The 23712-nt window shown below is 39.4% G+C and overlaps 1 protein-coding gene across 4 annotated transcripts in view; it reads left to right on the top strand.

Moving 5' to 3' along the window:
* The window catches only part of nectin1b (nectin cell adhesion molecule 1b), a 155125-nt gene extending 137158 nt beyond the window's left edge, over positions 1-17967 (top strand). For 2 of the 4 annotated variants that reach the window (XM_047593845.1, XM_047593846.1), the window contains one exon: positions 15306-17967. In XM_047593845.1, the coding sequence (XP_047449801.1) occupies positions 15306-15548 (243 nt within the window). In that variant the 3' untranslated portion in view covers positions 15549-17967. Of the gene's footprint in view, positions 1-2273; positions 2461-15305 lie in introns of all 4 variants that reach the window. The other 2 variants (XM_047593848.1, XM_047593847.1) reach the window with 2 other exon arrangements.
* Positions 17968-23712: the final 5745 nt, after the last annotated feature.

Below are 23712 nucleotides of genomic sequence, written 5' to 3'. Positions count from 1 at the left end.
CAGTTAAGGTCAAACTAACCAAAAATATTATATAACTATAAATACTAATGGCAGAGGGGGACATTAAATCTATTCAATTATAACTCACTTTCTATCATTCTTGTCCCTGGGTGAATTGATTTTGATTTTCTGTGTCGTTATTCAAGGATATTAAACGATCATCTTCAATTCTATGCTCAAAGGAAGCGGATGTTTAATTCTGATAATCCTTGGAGGACACCGAGGGTAGATTTCTCAGATTTATTTCTTATCTCTGATAACATTCCTCTTAAATTCAAGTTTAGGGCTGCTCTTAAGATGAATGGGGTATCGCAGAGGTTTTCAAAACACTATTTGCGAGAGACATGCATTGACTGCCGAGCGTCGAGTGTTACTAATGATGATTCTCTAGGGGCAAAACACTATCTGCCAATTTTGAATGCGATGTGGCTGTAATTTTCCCCCTGATTGCACTCTGGTCATGACAAATATTCCAGATATTTAAATATCCAGCGAGCGCAGGGAGTGAGTGGCGGCGGAATGTGCAGCAGTGGCGAGACTGCAAAAATAGGTTTAAATTATTGAGATGAAATTCTGTAAAAGCTTCAATCATTTCTATGTAATCCTTTCTCAGATGTAAATCAGATACATGGATGCAATAGGGAGGGGGAGGGGGCAACATGTGTCATACCATTGCATTTGTCATCCGCAGCCCCTCACCGTCTATCCTAACCTGCTCTACAGGATAGCTGACATCTCTGCTTTGCATTTAGCGCTGTCATAACTATTTCTATTTATTTTACCCCACCCTCTGATTTCATTAAAGCAGGCTCCCTAAAAGCCACTATGACTCATGCAGTTGTTTTTGCTGTGGTTATTTCATATAAATGTAATTTTTTTTTTTTTTTTTTTAAATCACACAGCAGCAACAGTTTTGCACTTTGAGACCGGGAGATTTGTCCATTATCTTTTGATTCCTGTCATCGCTCACCTGTAATTGTGGGTTGTCAGTAACATCAGTCCAGTTCCATTCCCACTCTTCTTCTCTTTGTTTGTGTGCTTTTCATAAACTAACATGTCATTTTCCCTTTTTAGTTCCCATCTTCGGTCAGGCCCTTGATTTCATTCGGAGTCAATAAACACACTTTGGGTTCTGCACCCGAATTTAAATGTTATCATCATTATCTTTAATGAGAAACTTAATTTGTTTAAATTTTGTTGCTTCCTTGTTGTTTGTTTTACACATTTTTCTTCTTTTAGGGCATTAAATACTCAGTATATACTCAATTATTTATGTCACAGACACATTATAACTGTCTAAATTCATAGTTTCGAGACTCCCTCGCAGACGAGAACAATCTGAGAAGAATTTCTGGAAATTAAAAAACATTACTGAAAGCGTTCATTGTCAGTTATTGATCACCTCATTAAGTCATTTACCCAATCATCCACTTGGCCAGTCACTCAGTCAATCATTGAACTTGTTTTTGTGCTCAGTGGTCAGATGCCGGTTGAATGAAGGCCTTTGTCTGTGTTTACTTGCGCAATGATATTCCAGCGCGGAGGAAACCGCACCATCATCTCCATTAACATGCCGATGGCCAGCGCATGCACCTCCATGTGCTGCACAGTAACTGTGGTTCCAGCCATAGTCAGCCAATTCACGCAGCTATCATTGCACATAAATCAGCGTCCTTGTAGTTTGACAGCCTGTGCGGACATGTGTTCGCCATAATCCACGTATTAAAGCTGCACATGCTCAGTTTGGCTTGTTTAGTTACAGTGTTTGTTTTTGTTTAAATCCAGTTTTCACTACGCATACATTTTAGGGGGGAAACACGCACAATCTTGGAAATGTCTGCAACCGGATAAATGGATTGTTTTTCTGTCTGTTGCACACACAAACACTGGAATCAATCTATTTCCATGAATCAAAACAAGAGAACAATGTCATTGTGTGCGTGGTAAACAAAGACGGAGTCCTCCTCCATCTCTTCCTCTTTTGTTCTGTATTAATTGGTGTGTTATGATTTTCTGTGCAACATCTCCATCTTTTTGTGTGCTTGTCACGTTCAGACACTTTTATTTGGTATGTTCCGTGCGAACACATTTGTCCTCTCTGACTCATCGCTCACAAAAATGCCCCCCATGACCGTCCAACCTTCAGTCAACATTTTTCTCACCTGTCTCTTTTTCTGTCTCTGTCAGTTTTTCTCACATTCTCTCATTTTTTTTTTATTTTTTTTTTTGGGCTGCCTCACTCCTCACACAGCTTTCGCCTCTCTTGTCTCCAGAACTCTGGCCACAAGGACTGTGATGTCCAGTATGCGGAACTGGATACTGCAGCTTTGGCCTCCTCTCCCAGCCCACGAAGCTCTGCTCACACTGGCCCTGGGGACCTTGTCGAGTATGCAACCATCCAGCCTAGCTCACACTAGCGCATGCCATTATAGGCCTTTCCCCTCAGACTTTGGCCTCAAGGTACACAGACTGAAGCACACCATCCCTTCGTTCATACCCCCATTCACATGCACCGACCCCCCTCTAAATTCTCCATGTGGTTCCCTTGTCTCCCTTCCTCTTGAGCCTCGACCATCTTCCGACCTCCTCCCTTTTCCTCCTTGTTGCTCTGCAGAAAGTTTGATTGAAGCAGAGATCATTTCAGGCTATTATTTAACACAATAGCGCTCGAACGGAGGCGCGCAGCTCTTCAGGCGCAGAAGAGACGCATTGAAACGTAAATCTAAAAGGACACTATTGCCAGAGATCACAAGATCAACCATACAGGGGCTGCGGTATATTCAGGGAATATCATGCGAAATATAAATCACTGGCAGGCGAAAAACGGTTTCTTTCCCCTTCACCTTTTCTTGGACCTCGTTTTGTCTTTCAGTCTTTGCATGCATGAATTCTGATCGTAGATGAGTCCGTAGAGAGTGTCTGCCATGTAAATATTTCCCACTAACATAAATAGTATCGGAGATTTTCGCTGCATGAGCCTTTTGCATGAACATCGTGTAGAGGAATGTCAAAACAGTTTCCGTCCACGTGTTTGTGACCGTGCTTCACGGTTTCTCTATGCTGCTTCTCTCTTAGCAGTAGGGTAAAACATTGCAGATATCTCATCCAAAACACTTTTCCGAACAGTCGCAAACATGCTCAAGTGATTATGCCACACTCAGGGCCCTGATTGGTAGTCGAGCAAAAACACGCTCTCATGTGCGAGATTCTGCTCCGGGATCTCATCTGAAGCCCTCAGGAGAGCGCTGGGAGAAATCCTTCCATCGCAAATACAGTCCTCTGCACCACTTGAAATGTTCATTACACACATACAGCATGGTGGGATGTAAGGGGCCACAAATCATGATGTTGCTACACTGGCGCTACACTGGTTTCTATGGCAATTTCCAAAGCAGGTAATTCTCCAGGCAATTCAGAAGGCTTTCTTGAGGCAATTGCTGAGACATCCAGTGGCAAAGTGTGGGTTACTGAAATATTGCAGCTGCAATTCTCCTCTCATTTAGAGAAAATGTCATTCCATGGAAGTAAAAGTTAGATATAAAATGCATTATTGAATATATAGCTGTACAAAATGCAACCATACGCAGACACCATTGTATATCAAATAAAGCCACAGTGAACAGCTTTACCTGATGACCAAACAGAGCACGTTATTACCGTTTGTCGTCTTAAACTGCAGTGTTAGATTTACTGTTGAGGTAATTTGCAGGTGTGACACCACGAGAGAGCAAAAAAATTTAAAGCTACATTAGGTATTGACTCGCTGGCAGTCCCAGATGGCATCGGGAGATAGTGTTTGAATTCTGAGCAGCTAAGTAGCTAGAAATTATGGGACGTGATGTCTGTAAAGCGAACACATTTCACAACCCGGCAACACTGCCATGCTTCACACGAAAACAAACAAAAAGAGACGACGAGGTAGCAGGTTCAGCTTTTCTCTGGACAAAGCCGTCGGTTGCCAGGAGACCGTTTGTATTCTACTTAGTTCTAATTATTTCCTGACCCAGTGTGACAACAATGATGAATTAGAAAATCCTCTGTGTACCATCAATAATGTAGACCTCCACGTAACAGTCAAAACAATTAAGGACCATTTGTCATGCATGATAAATAATCATGACATCTGTTGTGAAAACACTTGTCTGTCAATTATTCGGCTCATAAACACAAAAATAAAAGAGCAAATGGGTTTCAGTCAAGCCAGTGCACTTGGAACAGATTTCTTATTGACTGCAGAGGAAGTCTGACTTTGACAGTTATTGTGAGCGCACACCAAGTTTGGCAATGCGAAGACTGGGGATAAACAATACACAAAAACTATTTTAAAAATTACACTCACACTCATGGCCAATTTAGAATCACCAGTGGACCTAACGAGCATGTCTTTGGATGGTTCGGGGGGAGAGAACCCATACAGACACAGGGAGAACTCCACACAGAAAGGCCCCATTCAGCCGATGGATCCGAACCCAGAACCTACTTGTGAGGTATCGGTGTGGATCACATCAGTGTGCCGCCCTTATTTTGAAAATAATAAACCTTCCTGTTCTTAATAATGACCCTTGATTTATGTAACAAACATTCTTCTCTCTCATATGATGTCTTCAAAAGGTCAGAGTCACTGCCTGGAGGGGTGCTGCATATGTGTACAACATAGTTGTAGAGAGGTGGTTGGGGTGGATGGTGGGCGGACAACTAATTGTAAAATGAGAAACCTTCAAGTCTGAAAATAACAAAGCCACAATAGTAGCAGTTACTAAATTATAAATTATAAGACAAATAGTTACATTATATGGATCATTTCACTGTACAATATAATAAAGTCACCAGTGTGTAACAAATAAAAAAAAACTATTTATTTCAATTCCTGAACATGACTCATGAATCGCAAACAATGAAATCCCAGCGTCCTCAAAAGAGCAACTGCTAATTAGCGACGTTGTAGCTTGTTACTAATGATGGAATTTGTCAAATCAACTGATATCAACCCTCTGACCTGTCCTCTGTCCCAATAGACTAAAGAGGACAATGCGTCTAAATGAAGCAATATAAGCCGCCACATACCTGAAACCTAATGTCCCCATATGAGGACGCAGGCTCTCAGGATGTTAAACAGTTTTGTAGCTTCCCACTGGTGTCCATAAGACTGAAGAGGCTGTATTATTTGAATGTATAGGTTTAAAATGCGTGAATGTTCAGCTCTATTGTAGCTCCTGTAACTCATGCAACAACTCCCAATTAATTTTTGCTGTGCTCTGATTGGTCAGCTGCTCCACTTACTGTATGTTGTGTTTCCGGTCGATGGTAGATGCAGAACTAGCTGCTTATGCAAATATGTTACATGGTGAAGTACTGTAGATGAGAAACAGGAGAAAAGGATTATTAGCACAGACTTTAGTCTCAGAAAAGTAAAGCTGAAAACCTGAAGAGTTTAGCATTGTAGGGCCTCTCAAAATATACTCAGAATGAACACACTGAAAAGTTCATCAAGGGTATGTCACTTTTAACCCTAAAGATAGAATTAGCTGATTCAAATATTCTTTGGTTAGCTTTAATGTGACCCCCATGTGCTAACAGTCTGTATTAACATCTGAGACTTATATTTACTATTAAATCTCGTAAAGCACACAGGACCTTTCAAAATTATTCAAAATGCATCCAAAATTGCAACCTAATTTATTCTGGCTTTAGGCTCTTTGTCTTATTTCTTCGTTTATTAGTTTTAGTGTAGGGGAAATATGAAAATAGATAGATAGATAGCAAGCAGGTCCACGACTAAGCAGAAAAAAAATACTGATTTAGTTCTTATTTCAGGTTTCGGAGGGCATTTAGTCCTGGTGCTGTTTTATATTAACGCTTTCAACGTGTTACTTCTGGGAATCACCCGTTGACATCCTCTGTTTGTAATAACCCTTGTCTCGACTGACTCCAACCACGAGGTTACACCCTTCAATAAAATCTCTGTTCGCCGAGCCCAACACTGAACCAACAGTTCATATCCAGGGAGACAAAATTCTCATTTTATTCTGCGTAAAGAAAAAAGGCCGTCGAGTTCACCTTTGGTCAATGACTCAAAAGTAATCAGTGAAATGAATCAGCCAACTGTTAATCACTGCCTGATTGTATTTTTCAAGCATCGGTTTGCTTTGACAGAGTTATTACATTATCAGATATGAAAACTTATTTGGGCCATGCTTCCCCAAGGTTATGTTATCTACCCAATATACCGGTGCTTAAAATGACTTCAAGGTGAGTCAGATTTCATTTAGATTAACCCTCGGCTTTAAATGTATGCATTTGAGGCAGTTTTCTTGACACGTACAAAAAGTCCCAACGCTTTTATTCCACTCTGACCTGGCTGTGAGTGAAACACAGGTGCAGCTTACCTGGATAATTTTATAAGAGAAGGAGTTTTGTGCCGTTAATAATAAACGTCCTCCAATTCAACTAAAAGAAAAAAACAAAACAAACACGTGTTTGTATTTGCTATTTTTTTAATTATGAGCAGCTGTGGAAGCTGAATGGTTACGCTGAGATGTGGTTTGTCTCACGTTTCGTTCTTGATGTTTGCAGAGGGTTCTTCGGCAAAAATATTATTCATTCCAACTGTGGTCACTCTGATGACAAATTCCAACTTAACTGTCTACATGAACATCAAATAAAATCCTCTACATGCCCCGAAATAAACATTTACAGCGGAGCCTTTTTCTGGAGAATCAGATTTACTTTTTTCGCCCGTCTTTATTGACTATGTTAAATTAATTTGGTAGAAGTATATGGTGGTTCCCAGCGAGAAGGTCCATGTTTGAGTCCGGCTCGGGCCTTTCTGGGTGGAGTTTGAATGTTCTCCCTGTGTCTGCGTTGGTTCTGCGGTTTCCTCCCATCTCCGAAGACATGCTTGTTAGGTCAATTTTTGATTCTAAACCCTAGGTGTGAGTGTGAGTGAGTGATCAGAGAGATCGGTCTTCCTGTTGATCCCCCCCGAGACCGATCTCTGAAGGGCAGAGATTTATTTTCCATCCCTTTCAATCAAACAAATTAAATGTGTTGCTACACAATCTTTAATGGAAGCCCATACGTTAATTAGCCTTACGTCATGCTCGGAAACCTAGCGGGGAATCTTGATGTGAACTGCGCATGGGAGACTGTGTTTATATACTTCGTATATAGTGCCCATTATAGCCACCATGGAGGCAATAAGGGCTCGCCTCCTTCAGCTGTAGCTTCTATGATCCATCTCCAGATTAGCCTCAAATTCCATCCGCCTTCACTGCATTAGTGCTCGGACATTTTCCAGTCCGTGCTGAGATTGTTCACTTTTCAAAAAGGACAAATTGCGATGCAGGAAACAGCGACGTTAACATTCGACCCGCTGATGTCCATGCTGTCTTACATGTGTAATGACGATGTTGTCAACATGATGACATATAAGGGGGAGGAAAAAAAAAAACAGGCATGCAGCTCCCACAGTGGGAGGTCAGACCCGCGACTGCTGGCAGTCTGAAAGCCCATTAGCGCCCACCAAGGTGGGTCGATCCTGGTCAGAAAATCCTGCAGCGACGCGCTATTTTCAGTGTGAAAGCGGTTTATGTTTCTTTCCTTCATGTCACCTGGTGTTTACCCCACATGGGGTCAAATTTGAGCACAAAGAATGGATTCATTCCAACCAAAGAGAAATGATCGGATTTAGTTAGTTAACACTGTCAGTGGGTTACACCACTCCTCTCAATCTGACTGAAATTCCTTCCTTCCTCTGTTCCAATGAAGCACTTTTACTCTGATATGAGCTAATATTCCGATTATTTGAGGAGTGTCCATGTACAACAACTCAGGACGTTAGTAAAACCACATCAGAGTGAGGAAACCCATTATCTCTCATGGATCCTGTTTAAAATAGACTACAGGATAATGTCCTCTTGTTGTTTTCATCTTGCTTGAGTCCCTTTTAAGTAGCTTCTGGCATTTGCTGAGTGGACGGAGATGTGAAAACACAAGTGAAAAGCTGCAAAAGAAGGCAAACTGTGATATCCCTTAATTTACATAACATTACGCTTTGCTTCCCAATGGAAATGCATTATCTCTAAATGAAAGTTTGTGCTACATACACAAGCTGCATCGATCAGTCGGCTGAATTACAGCTACCTTTTTGACAGGTCTTTTTCTTTTATACGTGGACATGGCCTGCAGCGCAGTCCTTGAACAAATCAAGCCAACAGGGTCAATAAATCCCATTACACTTCAATTAAATGTGGGAACAAGCATGTAATTTGAGAAACAGTGGATCAATGGGGAGTTATGGTGCAAATATGTAGGTGTTGCAGAAACAAAGCGGGTGGACTTTGCATGTAAAACAGCAGCAGGAATAGTGCCAAAAAATAATAAAAACTCAGTCTGATTAGTAAAAATGCCTTGTCGCTAGAAAGTAAAAACATTTTCACAACTCTTCTGTTGATGCCAAATGTAGATTAAAAGAAGAAAATGCACTGAGTGTTGACTTATGCTGTGATATACTGATGGAAGTGGGAAGATTCAAACTAAAATAACAACATAATTGAGTAGATTTATCATCCATACTGTCTGTCAAGAAGGCTGCTCTATGGAAATAAATTCATGTTATTACAGAACGCTGTTTCGGTGAATGATGAATGCTACATTATCACACATAAAAGGGCTGCGGCTGATTCAAGGTGCATCTAATAAAAACATCATAAACGCGTGTAATACGGTGCAAGGTGGTAAAAAAAAAAGATGTGAATGTAAAATGAATTATGACAATTTGAAAAAAATAACAAATAAAAGAAGCATTCTCTCACAAACAGGAAGTTAAATTCTCGCTCCAGGTGTTACAGAGGTGTCGCTGGTGTTTCTGTTCAGTGTCAAATGACAGGAAGGAATAACTGTAAAGGTGCATTCAGTGTTTATTATTAACTATTATTAACTTCTGTCAACGCTGTTTTACTTGTTTTATTTATCTGGTGTTTGGGCTGATTCATTTACATGATATCTGCATTTATATATAACAGTTGTTTTCCCAGTTATGTTGTAGTGACTAATGTCACCGCTGGCTGGAGTTATGTTCTGAGCCAAACTGTTTTTGTTTTTTTAATTAATAAAATGCTGATTCTATGAACTGCAGATGGATATAAAATACAGGACAGGGTCCAACACTTTTTCCCTTACCTTAAAAGGTAGACTGTAGATCTGAATAAATTAACACTCAATAAACACATCAAGTCACTGTGGACTTCATTTGTATCAACTCAGAAATGCACGGACTGCTTTTCACAGTCTTTTAATGAAAGAAGGTCAAGTCTTGCGCACAATTATCACATCTGCATTGGCATTTGTTCGCAATTAAATCATGTATGCCTGTAACCTTACATTCTTAGTAGAATCTATTTTTAGATAGGCCTGTTTAATTATGTTTTTAATATTATATACATTGTTTCACTGTTGCATTTCTACAGTTTGTTCTGTCACTAAATTGCTCAACTGTGAACACTGAGTGAGAAGTTCAATAAACTGTATTTCACTAAAAATAGAGAGACCTGCACCTGATCAAACATAATGAGATATTAGCAACACCGGTCAGCCACAACATTATGACCCCTGACAGGTGAAGTGAATAACACTGACCATCTTGTAACTATACAACGTTTTGCTGGGAAACTTTTGGACCTGGCATTAGTATAGATGTTACCATCTACACAGACCTACACCAGACCACACACTCTTTGATGGCAGCAGCCATCCCCAGCAGGATGCAGCCTGACACAGGAATAAAACACAAAAACGGTTTAAGAATAACTAAAAAAAAAAAAGAAAAAAGCACAAGGTGTTGACCTGATCTGATCAAGTATCTGTGGAATGATAGTAGTAGGGTGGTCATAATGTTATGCCTGATCGGTGTACAGTAACGTTAACGTAGAAAAGTTTTAAATAAATCATTATCGTATTTTATTTTCAGGGTTAACTTTTAACTTAAAATTACAACAGGGATTTAGATAATAGCTTGAACACAGGCAACATCTTTAATCCCTCAAACTAAAATTCTGCATATGTGCTAATTTGTGCCAGAAACAAAAAAAAAAAAAAAAAAGCTGAAGCTTAAAATAAGTTCAGATTTTAGAGAATGTACTTAATACTTCCCTGATTAAAGCTATACTGTGTGTGCTTTTTAAATACAAATGAACATCTGTCACATTTGCACTCTTGCCAAACGGGTTCACACAATGCTGATTAAGTTAATCAGCAGCATGTAAATATTTCTCCATTTCACAATAATGCATTTTTAAATAAATTCTGAAGAATTAATTTTGCCAGAGCTGAAGAGGGGAGCAACAGAAGCAGATGGAGCAGCCCACACCATCTTGGATTATGGGGGAGAAACAAGAGTTATGGATGTAACTTGGGTTCTATGAGTCTGAATTTTTGAATAATTAGAGAAAATATTCTAAAAAAAAAAAAAGGAACCCAGCATTCAGAGTAAGGATTAGAGTAAGAATAAAATAGATATAATCAAGTTTTATATTTCCAAACCTAAAATGTTCCAGAAATATTTAACTCTTTTCCATGAACAGAGGGCTCACTCATTTGTTAGGCTTCAGTTTGAGTTTTCCTCTCCTGTGAGCAGAAACATTTCCAATAATGTTGAAATTCAGTTCAACACAAATAAGTCTTATAGCACACGCTGCAGTAAGTCTAGAAAAAAATTGAAGAAAAAAATCTTCGAGTCTTTTCCATTAATGATCTTCTTTCCATTTAATTTCCCTTCAGAAGTAATTATACATCCGCTGATAGGCCATTATCTAAAACCATCAAAGTCCCTTGGCTCACCGCCTTAAGTTTGATGTAGGAGAGCTTAGAAACAGACAAACACATTCAGACTGCTGAAACTATTTATAGGTCGAACGATTTTTTTTGTGTGTTTGTTTTATTTTCTGTGTGCACAGCCAAGGACATGCAAACAGCGGTAAATTCCTTCTAGTGGTAGAATAAAAACTGTGACTTTATTCTGGCTGGTTTTCCAGTACTGATATAGTGATAGAGTCAGATTTGACTTTTTCATGTACAGACCCCCTAAAATGTGTCGAGATAACAAACAAGTGCAAAGTCTGTCTCTACCACCCCTTGCAAATTAATATAGCCATTTTGATCCAGTGAAAACCCATTTTGAAAATGTCACCCACTGGAATTGAAACAAAAAAGTCTTATTAACCTTCTCAGTGTTGTGTTTTTGTGAAGCAACGTTTGACATTTTGGGAAACATGCAAATATTTATTTTTCCTGAGAGCTGAATGAGAAGATCAATGCAGGACTTATATACTCATAAATATATGTATATGCTGAATGTATAGTGGAAGCCAGAGCCGTATATTAGAGAGAGTCTGGCCAACTGAAATCATGGGCGCCATGTTTGCTACATCAGAGGGAAGATTCTACAGATTCGATTCTATTAAATCTTAACAAACGTCAAAGAGAGGCATTGACATTTACCTCACACAATAAGGAGAAATCAGTTGACATCCAGTTCTTCCTTTTAATCTTCTGCTCCCATTACTTTCTCCGTTCTTGTTCACTGGGGAAACAGTGGAGTTTCCCCAGTCTTTTCCTGACCGTGTGCTGGAATTGAAGGTTGAGCACTGTGGTATATTTTAACTTTTACTCCAACTTTATTCTCTGTTATTGCCACTTCTCTATGGGTGAATATTGGTTGGATGTATCTAACATGGCGCCCATGAAACATGTGACCAGCTCAGAACCAATCAGCATAGAGGGACAGCTCAGATGGTCCATTCCCTAGTTGGCCAGACTCTCTCTAATATATGGCTCTGCTTCCTGAAGACTATAAATGGAGGGAAACAGCTTGAGATGGAAGCGCAAAACCAACAATCTGCATTTTTCATTGGTCACTGATATGCAAGCACTTAATACATATTAATAAGGAATAGCAGATATATCAAACAATCTATTAGGAGATCATTGACCTCCTGTCTGTTTGCTAAAAATATGTCACTATTTGATTTTTCCTGGTCTGATAGTATATTATTCATTCAGTTTAATTTTTTATTAATTTTTTATAACTGGCCAGAGTTCTGCCAAAGTTTCAGGTTTGAATCCCAAATGTCTTGAGACAGACCCATAATACGGAAAAAAAATAAATGCTCCTCAAGTTGTTGCTTTAGATTTTGCTTAAAGATGTCAAAGTCCTCTCAGCAGGCACAATAAATTAGTAACCTGATAAAGTGGAAAGTTTTCTTAGCAGCTCGAATGGTCCTTGATACTGACCTGAAACAAATAAACCATTCAGACATTCCTGTCAATGTTGCTTCTGGGGGAGTTTAGCTGCATGTCTTTTGCTGTGAAAACACTGAATTCACCTTCAAGCTCAGCGCTCTCCCTTTTCTCTTTTTGAGTTCCACCGTGCTTAAATCGGCTTTCATTCCTCCTAAGAATTTAACAGCTTCTTCTTTCCGTTTCTTATTTTTATTGTTATCAGGAAACAACTAGCGACACACACTTTTATTATTTTAGTTTGGTCTGTTTTTTTAAAAGTTCCCTCTATATATTCCCTTTTATGTTCTATCCATAAAGGATATTTTGTGCTGTGGCAGCTTTTTGTCTTCCATCATTTCATATTTTGTTTGATATATGCCAATTATTTGTAGGCAGATTTAAGTCTGTTTCTGGTTTTTGTTGCCCCTCCAAAACATTTCCAGAGTTGGGATCGTCATTTTCGTAGATGTAGAGATGCTTGAGGAATATTCGTAAGTTTCATTTTTACTCTCATTCACTTTTCTTTTTTTTCCTTTTTTTTTACATTTTGCATGTCTGCCTTTCATTAATGTCATTCCACAGTTGTCGTAATCATTTTCTTTTGAAACACACATTCAAGGAATACGAGGAAAAGTAATTTTCAGTTCAGATCTTCTTAAGTGCACTTGACCATTTTCTCTTCGTGGCTTTAATTTAGCGACCTTCAGAAATTGTGTTTTCAAAAATCCTTAATTTCCCAGAAACCTATAAAATAAATTGAGCACACAAAGCAGTTCAGAACTGAGGGCACTATATTCATGATCGCTAACCTTCCTCTGCTACCGGAGTAATTTCGCGTGTGTCCTGCATCCTGTGGTGATTTCATGGCCTTTTGAAAAGAGCAGTAATCAGTCTGGGTGAGAGTGTCTACAAAAATACAATTATCATGTCGGAAACTTGACTCTCCACCCACCCAGAACACGTTTCCTTTCCATCCTTTTAATTTAGCAAACACATTAATGAGAGTAAAGTGTGAACAGATTTGACTCTAACCTCTATGTGTCGCCCACAAGTGGGTGTTGAATTGACTTTCCTCTCAGTAAATTAAATGTAGCCATTGGAGTGTGATGCGCTCTAGACGTCCATCCACTATCGATACTCGCACAACTAGCAATAAACGACGTAAAGTAAATAAACGGACCTCAGCACTCTCCTCCAGAATCAAGTTGTTGACTTGCAGCTGCAACTAGATTCTAAGTTTAAATAATGACACGAACACAGGGAGTGACACCCTGAGGACTCTGTGCCCCCAAGGAGATCAAAGCCAGTGTAGTAAAAAAAAAAAAAAAAAGAAAAGAGAAAGGCATTGCATTTTGAAAAATAGATAAAAGGTAGATAAACCTTTGAATGACATGATGTAACAGCAGAATAAAGGCTGTAGTTGTTTTGGAAAAGCTGATTGTTTGAGTCATTTGAGTCTGCTGTTTGAGTGCCTCACACAATCCTGTCTGGATATCTGACATCCAGTCATGTAAATAGGGTAATTACACAGCGGCATAAATTATATTAAATCAAGTAAACATAAGGAGTCCTGGGCAAACAGTTGTACACAGCCATCTGTGGCTGTGGAGGAGAAAACTATTCAATTGAGAAGGACATGTTTCAGACAAAGGCTTGAGGGTTAAGAAAGAAACTCAATGTTACAAAGACGAGGACATTTACCAGTGAAGGAGCGTCAGGTGGAAGATGTTATGAAGCACGGACACACAAAACTGATATCAGAGAACTACCAGCAACCAAAGCTGTAAGCCTTTGCCTCATTAATCACCCAAGTTGAGACCATAGACTGTAAAAGTGGACACCATGACAGCTTCTCAAAAGTGAAGCACGTGGAGCTCCCTCTGGTGGTGGGCTGCAGTATAGGCCATAAGGCCCACCTCCATGTTAATGGATGGTGCATCCATTATTTTTTATTTATTGAATGAAAATGAAATGAAAACAGGATGTGACATCCTGATGACTGGCAGTTGCCATTGACAACTGCTCTGTGAAGTGTTGTGTGAACAGTATTGTGCAGATCGCTGAATTTTTAAACCAGTTTGACCAGCGAGAGGAAGTGGGGATGAGTCGTCCGTTTATTCTACAGTCTGTGGTCTAGACCAATAGAAGTACTTGAACACACCGCAAATGGATGGCTAACAAATATGTTGCGTGAAAATAAATAACTTTTTATACCAGCAGGTGGCAGTAGTCGGTATTCTTATTTGTGGATTTGAAAGTTCGGATTAAATAAATATGAAAGATGAGGAGAGCCTTCTTTGTGTGCAGTCTTGAGTTTAACCATTTTTGTCACTTCTGGTTATCTTCTTGTACACTTTGCTTTGGCAGCCAATCAGAGTGATCTCTCTTCTAACGAACTCCACAGCTGTACAAAATGCTGAATTGGTTGAAAAGCTGCCAACAGGGGTCAGGAAAAAAAAAGTCCGCCTTTCAGCTTGGTGTGTCACGGCCATTAGAGTTGCATTATAGGACCTTAATCCATAATAGGAACTAAAAGTCACATTAAAACCCCTGAACCCGTTGGTGCCTTTCTGAATCATGAAAATAGGGCCCTCAGTGCAAAAACGTCAGTGGCTAGTTGTGCACATATGGCATATTTACTGCCGCATCTGGTGCTGTGACGAATTGCTTTCACGATGTTCCTTTAGTGTAACATAAAATTAAAAATGTGTTATGTATGACTCCCACAGTGTTTACGGAGAGACAGATTCTCAGTGTGGAGGAACATATGCATGAATAAGTGGTGATATTCTGCTTGTGTTTGAGTTAGTAGAGTGGTCAAAAGTGAAGAAATAGTGCTGTAGCGTGCCAAATAAGTTTATATAACAAACCACCAAGTGAAGCTCTCTGTGGTTCGGAGACAGGCTGCTCTTCATTACACTGTAACGTGATGACACTCTCATTTCAGGTTCAGTCGAGCCTCCTCAAACGAATGAAACTCTGTGAACCTGCAGTATTTCCTTTCTCTCCTTCTCCCACTTTCCTCGCAGGACTCTGGGAGGCATCCAGACGAGCTGTTGAACCCAGCTGAATATATGAGCTACCAGCGTGTCAACATGGAACAGTTCCCCGACTCTCAGCCCGCTCCAACCTACCCTCCCGTCACTTTCTTGCCTCAGCACCCCTACACCCAGCAGCCAGCCAACGAGCCCATGTACTCCAACACGAGCTTCCCCCCCCCCGCCCACGGCCCCCGGGCCCCGTTCACCTTCCCCAAGGAGCAGTCCGTGTGACGCGGCTCTCCTCTTGGCAGGAGGCGACTCGATTGTGCCACAAATGCTTCGTGAAAAACAAAGCTCTGCAGAACAGACGCGCGTCCATCCCCACCTTGCTTCTGTTCCATACGCTTAAACACGTGGGCGCCCTCCCCCTGCTCCCCCCTCCCCCCTCCCCCTGCCATAATGAAAGTGTCCCTCAGTCCCCCTGTGTGTTGTGCGCTGCTTGCTCCACTGAAGCTGTAGAACCTCTGTCACCCTGTGATGTTAGCATAGCCGCCACCAACCCTCCACCCCCCCTCCTCCTCCACCGATCCCCTCCACCCCTGCACCACACTCATCCTGTTTGCTTTGATCCACTCCCTACCTTTGAATATTTTCTTTTGCCAGCTGTTGAATCGTGTACAGAACATGTATCACTCAAGATGTTATTTTTATTTCCTCTACTTTTCTTTCTTTCTTTCTTTTTTTTTATTTTTTATTACATTTCCCACAGTGGTAGTGACCTCTTTTTTTTAAATTTTAGGTTTGTTCTCTGTTAGTCTGTCGGTCACATGCTTGCTTCTTTGAAAGTCATATGCTATACTGTATGTGTGATCAGGTGTTTTCTGGTGAGGGGGGAGAAAAAAAAGGGAAAAGAAATGCCATTTGATTTTCTAAGACTAATGATCAATCTATAATGACTACCCCATTAATGACAGTTAATGACAGGGCTGTTAAGTGGAGATGTGAATTGGCCGGCTTCCAGCCGAATCCTTCATTACGCCTCATAATAGCTTTGCTGTTGTGGAGTTTGACTGGCTATTTCGGACTATTTGATGAAAATTTTGATCTTCATTAGCTAAGGAGAAGAAGAAGAAGGAAAAAAAAAAACAAGAACGACAACAACAAAGGGCTTGAGATCCAGCAGCATCTACTTTCTTCTCATCCACCGTGTAGTAGTAGTAGCAGTAGTAATAGTAGTAGTATCCACCCGTTCAGGTTATTATCATTATTATTATTTATATTATCATCTACCTGTAGTTGCCAAAGATGTAGATTCACTTTGTCCGTTTGCTTTCATGCCAGCGTTTACATTTAATCCAACCTTGTTTGATGAGAAGTAAAAAAATAGTTGATTGGCATTGATGAGCTGCACTCTCCCAGTTTACATTATGGCTTTACCATATGCTGTATGTTCCATATCTACGTGTGAAAAGCTCGTTACAGAGGTTGGTTTGAGGTTCAGTACTTTCGAGGGTCCTTTGTGTTCGTTATCAACCGACACAACTTTTTAATGCAGGTCTAAATAGGTGAAGACAATCAGGGTTGTCCTTGGGAATATTAAAATAGTTTTTAAGTTCATAGCTAAATGGGAATTCCTTTTCAAAAAGGACAGCCCACACGTTTAACATATTTAAATATTTCTTTTTTAAAATATAATTTCTACTAATATAGCCGAAAGAGTTTCAGATCAGAAGTAGCTACAGTATTTTTTTAGAGAGTACTTGGTTATGTACGTAAATAGCACTCCATTTTTACACTGTGACTGTTCATCTCAGAACCATACATAAGCTAACGTGCTTGACGAGCCAATTCCGACGAAGCTGCCTCCCGCACACAAGCCCTGTAGACACAGCGAATTCGAATAAACCGAAAGTTCACATTTTTTTTTCTGCCACGTCAGACGTACGCTTAAATAAAAAAGAAAAAGAAAATACTTGTGTTTGTGCTCGATGTGAAAAAAAAAAAAAAAAGTAAATCCTGAAGGTGATTTAGTGTTAATGGTGGTGGTTTTTTGGGATAGAGTAAAAACTTGTGAGACTTTCTCCTGTGCTCACCTTGTTGTCTTGCATTGGCTCGATATGTGTGCTAGCGTTTAGTTTAAGCAGTGGTCTCTGGTCTGAGCCACTAAAGGAGTTTGTTATTGCTGTACCTGCTGTGTGAAAAAAACAAAAAAACAAAAAAAAAAAACACTGAAACACATCTTTGTATTTTTGTGACACATTTACTATTCATGAGATTCCTTCCTTTTCATTATTATTATTATTATTAATAATATTATTTTATGTGTAAGTGCTACATGACATGATGGAAAGGGCATTTACATATTTTAATTTTTACTGTATTAATTTCAAATTGCCATGTTCGTTTTTACCCTCAACATTTTTTTTGTTTGTTTGTTTGGTGTTTTGTAAGACTGTAACATTTAGTTTATATTTTTTTACCATATACATATATATATATATATATGAGCCTACAGCACATTTTCTTTTGACTGCACATTTGTGGAAGGACAATAATTGAATAGATATTAGGCTGATGAGGATGAAATTATGTAACAATGTGAAACAGTTGAACCTGTTCTTTACTGTTTTTGTTTTAGCTGATTTGAGTTTTGTTCGATGTAAATATTAACAATGTAATCTGATGTGTGAAAAAAAAAAAAAAAAAACAAGTCATGCAGTTTAACATTAAACTTCACAAACTAAACCATGCTAGAATTGTCGCTATTTTGTTGCTATGAATCCAAGTTTAATATGTGCTTTTTCCTCAATTTTGGTCTGCACCAACCCCTGAAATGTTTTAGCGTTAGCAACAAGCTAGTCTCTCACTTTTTTAGCTAATTTGGAACCGGGTAACTAGTAGTGTGATAAACAAATTGCATAAAAACAGCACTAGCAGGATAGGAATGGAAAACAATAAGCAACAAGAGACCAAATGGTGATGGCAGGTAACTTGCAATAATGTTGCAATAATATGTAAGGTGACTTGTTCAATGCAAAATTAACAACAGGCTAACGAGACATTCTCTGATGACACTGAACAATACTTTTTTTTTTTTAAGTTGTTCAAAGCAGGTAGCAATAACACCAGTAGCCACTAGATGGCTGACATTTATCTGTTCTGCATATTTGGATGTAAAGACGACCGTATTTTTTTAAACAGTTCAGCTAACAACATTTCATTTTAGATATACTAAAAAAATATATATATAACCCACTTTTGAAACTTTGCAGAGGAAAATGCTAAGCTGAATCACTGAAGTCATCAGTGGTTCCCTTTGCATGGAAAGAACGACCAGTTTGTTCAGATATCAAGGACACGTTAGATTTCAGGAATGCTCGAGTGCTAGCTAACTGTCTAACTAGTGTGACATCACCCACTGGATTCTAAACTTCGAAAATGATGCCCCTGAAGTGGGCGGAGTCTGCGGTCGCCATGTTGCATTAGCTTTACTCCGCCCACTCCCGGATACTCTAAATATGAACATGGGGGGTGTGGTGGGGCTAAAGCAGTCTGCAGGTTGAGACCCGCCCAGCCAACTCTGCTACCTGTTAGCTCAGGCTACCACCTGTCACTCAAAATGGAAACCCCCTTAATTTGCAGAATGTTAAACTGTAATAAAAAATAAAACATTTGGTTAGAAAAAAAATAAATCCCCGTACAGTTGTCATGAATCATCGCTCAGGCCCAGAGGAACCTATCTAGACTACACAGTTATGTCTACAGCGGGAAAAAAAAATGTAAAAGTCTATGTCTGAGAATAATTTGGGCGATATGTGCATGGAACAAGATTTAACAATAACTATATTCAGATGTATAAGAAGAAAGGTAGCAAGACGTGTGGTTTCTTTTCTTTCATTACACGCTGTCATTTTATCCACTGATTGACAAGTCGTGTTGCTTTGAAACATAAAACCTTTTATCAATATACATAAAAATATGCACATCTCTGCATTAGCAACTGCATAAATACATGCTGTATGTAGCTTCTGAACAGAAAGTATTTCATCAAGCTATCTTCCTGTTTTCTTTCTAATTAATTAATCAGACAGCAATGCTGGGAATACTGTACGCTCACACACACACACAATTAGCGCATGAAGCAGTCATATCTGCTAAATACTATTTCATCAGCCTACGAGTGTAATCAGCTGCAACCAGTTGTTTTTTTTTTAAGCTGGAACCAGAAGAGAACTTGCTGCCACAGAGCCTGTAGCCTACAGCGAGCCCCGAGGACATGAGCTGGACAAAGTCACACCTGCATGACAAACACTTCATATCCACCAAGTTTTTTTTTTTTGTTTTGTTTTTTGCTACGGCCATCAGTTGCACAAATAAGGATTTGTTTTGTTTGTGTGCTTTTAGGTTCTCTGTTTAGTCTGGTCCTTTTAGAAAAACTGCTTTCATATTTGAGAGTTGCAATTTAAATGGACTGAATACATTTTTTTAAGGAACATTGTATTTTTTGCCCTAAATTATTAGCATCAGCGTCTCTTTTTGGCTCATCTCTGACCCCCTGAATTCATGGACACTAATCGAATAACACCTACTGACCTCAAGGAGACATGGATTAGACAACAGGCTGCTTAGTAACTACTTTAAGGGAATAATTCAGCCTTTGAAAGTAACAGTTAGTTGGACGACCTCGCCTTTACCACTTCATTCGACTCTTAAGAGGAAGCACAAATATAACAACGTCCTTCACACATATCACTAAATAGTCTTTAATGTGGCACAGTTGAAAGAAAAATATATCTTTTTAGGTCAATATGTACATGGCAAAACTCTTTTAATCATCGAATCGAGATTATATTTGAACGGCTGCATTGAAAGTTAAAATAACACCAGTGCAGAGCACATTATTCTGTTGCTTCCTTTGATTAAAGACTTATTTCATTTCCACATCACCCACATTCTTATGATGAGCCTTAAACTATGTAAGCTGTTTCACTTTAAAATGGGCACTAAGAAGACTTTTTTTCCCCCCAGTATTATTCACAATCTATTATTATGTGGGAAGTGTTGGGGTTAGGCTCTTAATTTGTGATTTACTAGTGGACGGAATAAATGATATAACTGTGCGTAACATGAATAAAATGTGGTTTACAATGCAATTTATAGCCTTAAAGATCATCACCATCATGAGCATTTAAGTGTCGTGTTAAACTGAGCTAGTACAAATGTGTGGTGTTCCAAACATGACGTCTGACCTCCATGTTGACCCTCAATGTTAATCTTGGTAATAAACACAAAAAGACAAGTGCAAAGCCTCCAATTAGCCACTTGCAGTTTTGTGATTCCCATCAGAGTTGGGTACAAAATACACTGAGAAGAGGAGTTTTAGTTGTTACGTTTTACCTCAGTGGAAAAATCCAACTGGTATTAAAAATCTAGATCTGTAGTTGTTTACTCTGCGGAGCAAAGACATAAACATGAGTGATCGCTGATGGCAGGCACGGTGATGATGTCTGACAGAACAAGGTGTTTCGGCTTCTGAAGGATGTGTAAAGACGTCAAAAAAACAATCAAAGCGTGACTGAGACGTGACCACGCTCTCTTATTATATTCTGCATTCCAGCTACACACTGAAGCCGTGCACCGCACACATTGTCTGTGTGGGCGGCGAGAGCTTCAGAGTGCTGCAGAATATCACACTTGTAACAAAAAAAGCTAATTTCCTCATTACCGAAGGACAGGTTAACTCAAGTGCTTTCTTCTGAGAGATGCAAGAATCGCTTGAGAACTCATCCAGAAAAGCCCACTTGATTGGATTGGGTGAAGTCTCCTGGAACAAATCCTCTGTGTCACTTTTATGTAAGATGTCGCCCTGCTCCTCTTTGTCTGCACCCTAATTTGCTTTGTCTTTCTAATATCTGTGTAACAGACATCTCAGTAACACCGACTTCAGTAATACCAATTACAGGATGACATTAGAACGGTGCAAGTTTTTGCAGGTAGGTATTTCTGGAAGCTGATTTATCTTATAGCAGTTTCTAAGAGTTTCTAACTTTAACTACATACTTTGAATGCAGCCGCTCGAAATAGTTGGACACAATAGCAGGATGCAGCTAAGAAAGAGCAGAAAGAACAAACCTTGGAGCAGGTCATTTGGTTTGGATTTAACACACCTCCTGAAGAGGTGTAACGTCATGTATTTGTAATGTGTAACTTAGCTTAAAGTGACTTCTCGGACACAGAGACAATTTGTTATTTTCTATATAATATTATATATCTTATCAAAAAGAACACAATCAAAACTAATTTTGAACAAACTGATTTTATTGTTACTAATTAGGAGGTGGTTGTTGTTAAATGTGACATCTTGGTGATATTTAGTCGTTTTTTATTAATAAGTGATCATTTCCACAATAAATAATTATAGATTTTGTAAAGACATGATCATATTGAACATATAAAACTTTAGTTTCTTTGTAAACATCTATTCCATCGACTTCATAAGTCCCTCAATTATATATATGACCCAAATATTAAGGTGGTCCGGTGGTTATGTAGCTCTGTGCGCTCTATCAGCCATGTAAATAAGTGCACCAGGGGTGTAACTCATCACAATAGCCCAGAAAATGGTGGACAAGCCAGCTAATTATCAGTTTGTCTTGCATATGTTAAACCTTAGCTTATTTTAACACAAATGACCTTCTAACGCTAAATCCACCTGAGTCATTAAGGAACCCAGAACTAAGAAATCTCCGTCTCCTGGCTGGAAGTCTGGCATTTCACTTATGTCACCTGCTGTCCTCCTGTCTCTGAAAGCTGGGTTTGTTGCTCCTTAAACTATCTTGGCTGGTGCACATTTGTAAAGGTCAGATGGGTTATTGGTGATCGATACCATGTCATTTATGTGTGAGCACGTGTCGCGCAGAATACATTGAGTGCCATGAAGGTTCATCATCCCCCCTGTTGTAGAGATGATATTGCTTCAGGAGTACGCCTGTCGATAAGAATCAATGATAGATATGTTGTAAGAGTACTCCGCTGGTTTGGCATTACACTGCCAGATACACAGTGGATGCAATAAATAAACTGAAAAGTCCTTATTATTAATTCATTCATTCATTTATTTTGAGGAATTGACCAGAAGATTAAGACCAAGATTTGTTGGCTTATTAAAACCATCTGCCAACAATAGAACTCAGCCATTGAGCATTCAGTAGGGAACATAGACACAGGCACTAGCTTTAAGCATCTTATTAACCAAAGATTGTTTTAATCTTCAATGCATCTCAGAACTTCAGGCACAACACAGATTTATGTCATGTGCAGAAGTTGTCAGATGACACTGCAATTGTGGGATGTATCAAAGATGGGCAGGAGCAGGAGTACAAGAATCTAGTGAATAACTTTGTCTCGTGATGCCGACCGAACTACTTTGTGATCAGTACAAACATAACTTGGATTTTTTTTTATACAGAAACAGGTCCGGTTTTCCCCTGGACTGTAGAAAAGGTTTAGTCGAGGCAATCTTTCTATCAGTCCTTGATTATGGTGCTGCTACCGCTCTCAAACCCCTCAACTCAGCTTATCACTCTGCCATCAGGTTCATTACTGGGGATCCCTACAATACTCACCGCTGCTTTCTGTACCACAAAGGTGTTATCTTTGGTCATTTACCACCATACAGTATATATCATCCATGCTGCACAGGATCCCACTCCAAATGTCTGTCCTAAACTTCAAGTCCCACGGATTCACTCTGAACTAGGAAACTCTGCTTTCAGTTTTCGTGCACCAACAGCATGGAACCATCTCCAGAATATACTCATGATTGACACTCTCATTACTCCTGGACACTTTAAGACATTGCTGTCAAACCACCTCACCTCAGCGTGCACCTGCTTCATGGAGCACTGAGTGCTGTCTCCTAATGTTTTAGTCCTTGTTTGATTTAGTATTTCTACGTTGCTGTACCTCGACATTGTTGCAAATGGGGGAAACCTCAATGATTTTTGAGACTTAAATAAAGAATAATAATAAAGAAATGGTGGTGGGTTTGCAGTCCGTAACCATCAATGGGGAGCGTGCAGAGGTGGTTCAGATCTTTAAGTACCTGGTGTCCACATCTAGATCACAAAGTGGGCTGGTGGGCTAACAAAGACTCAGTATGCAAAAAAGGTCAGGGCAGTCTTTATTTCCTCAGGAGGCTAAGGGTGTTTAATATCTGCCGAACATGTTCTACAAAACCATCGTTGCCAGTGTCCTTTTTCTGTCCACTTGACTGTACACATATTCAACACAACAGAAAACTGGACAGAAAGTGGCATCTATCTATGTATCCATCGAAAAAATGCTGCCTGACAGTTAATGTATAAAGCAATGCAACTTGGTACAACAACACAAATTTACCTCAAAAATATCTCGTCTAGTTGATTTGAGACCTCTATGACTCATTGCCGGCTCA

This window comes from Mugil cephalus, chromosome 9, assembly GCF_022458985.1.
Source record: "Mugil cephalus isolate CIBA_MC_2020 chromosome 9, CIBA_Mcephalus_1.1, whole genome shotgun sequence".
Taxonomy (NCBI): Eukaryota; Metazoa; Chordata; class Actinopteri; order Mugiliformes; family Mugilidae; genus Mugil; species Mugil cephalus.
The sequence above is the reverse complement of the archived record's forward strand: the minus strand, read 5'-3'. Positions and strand labels throughout refer to the sequence as shown.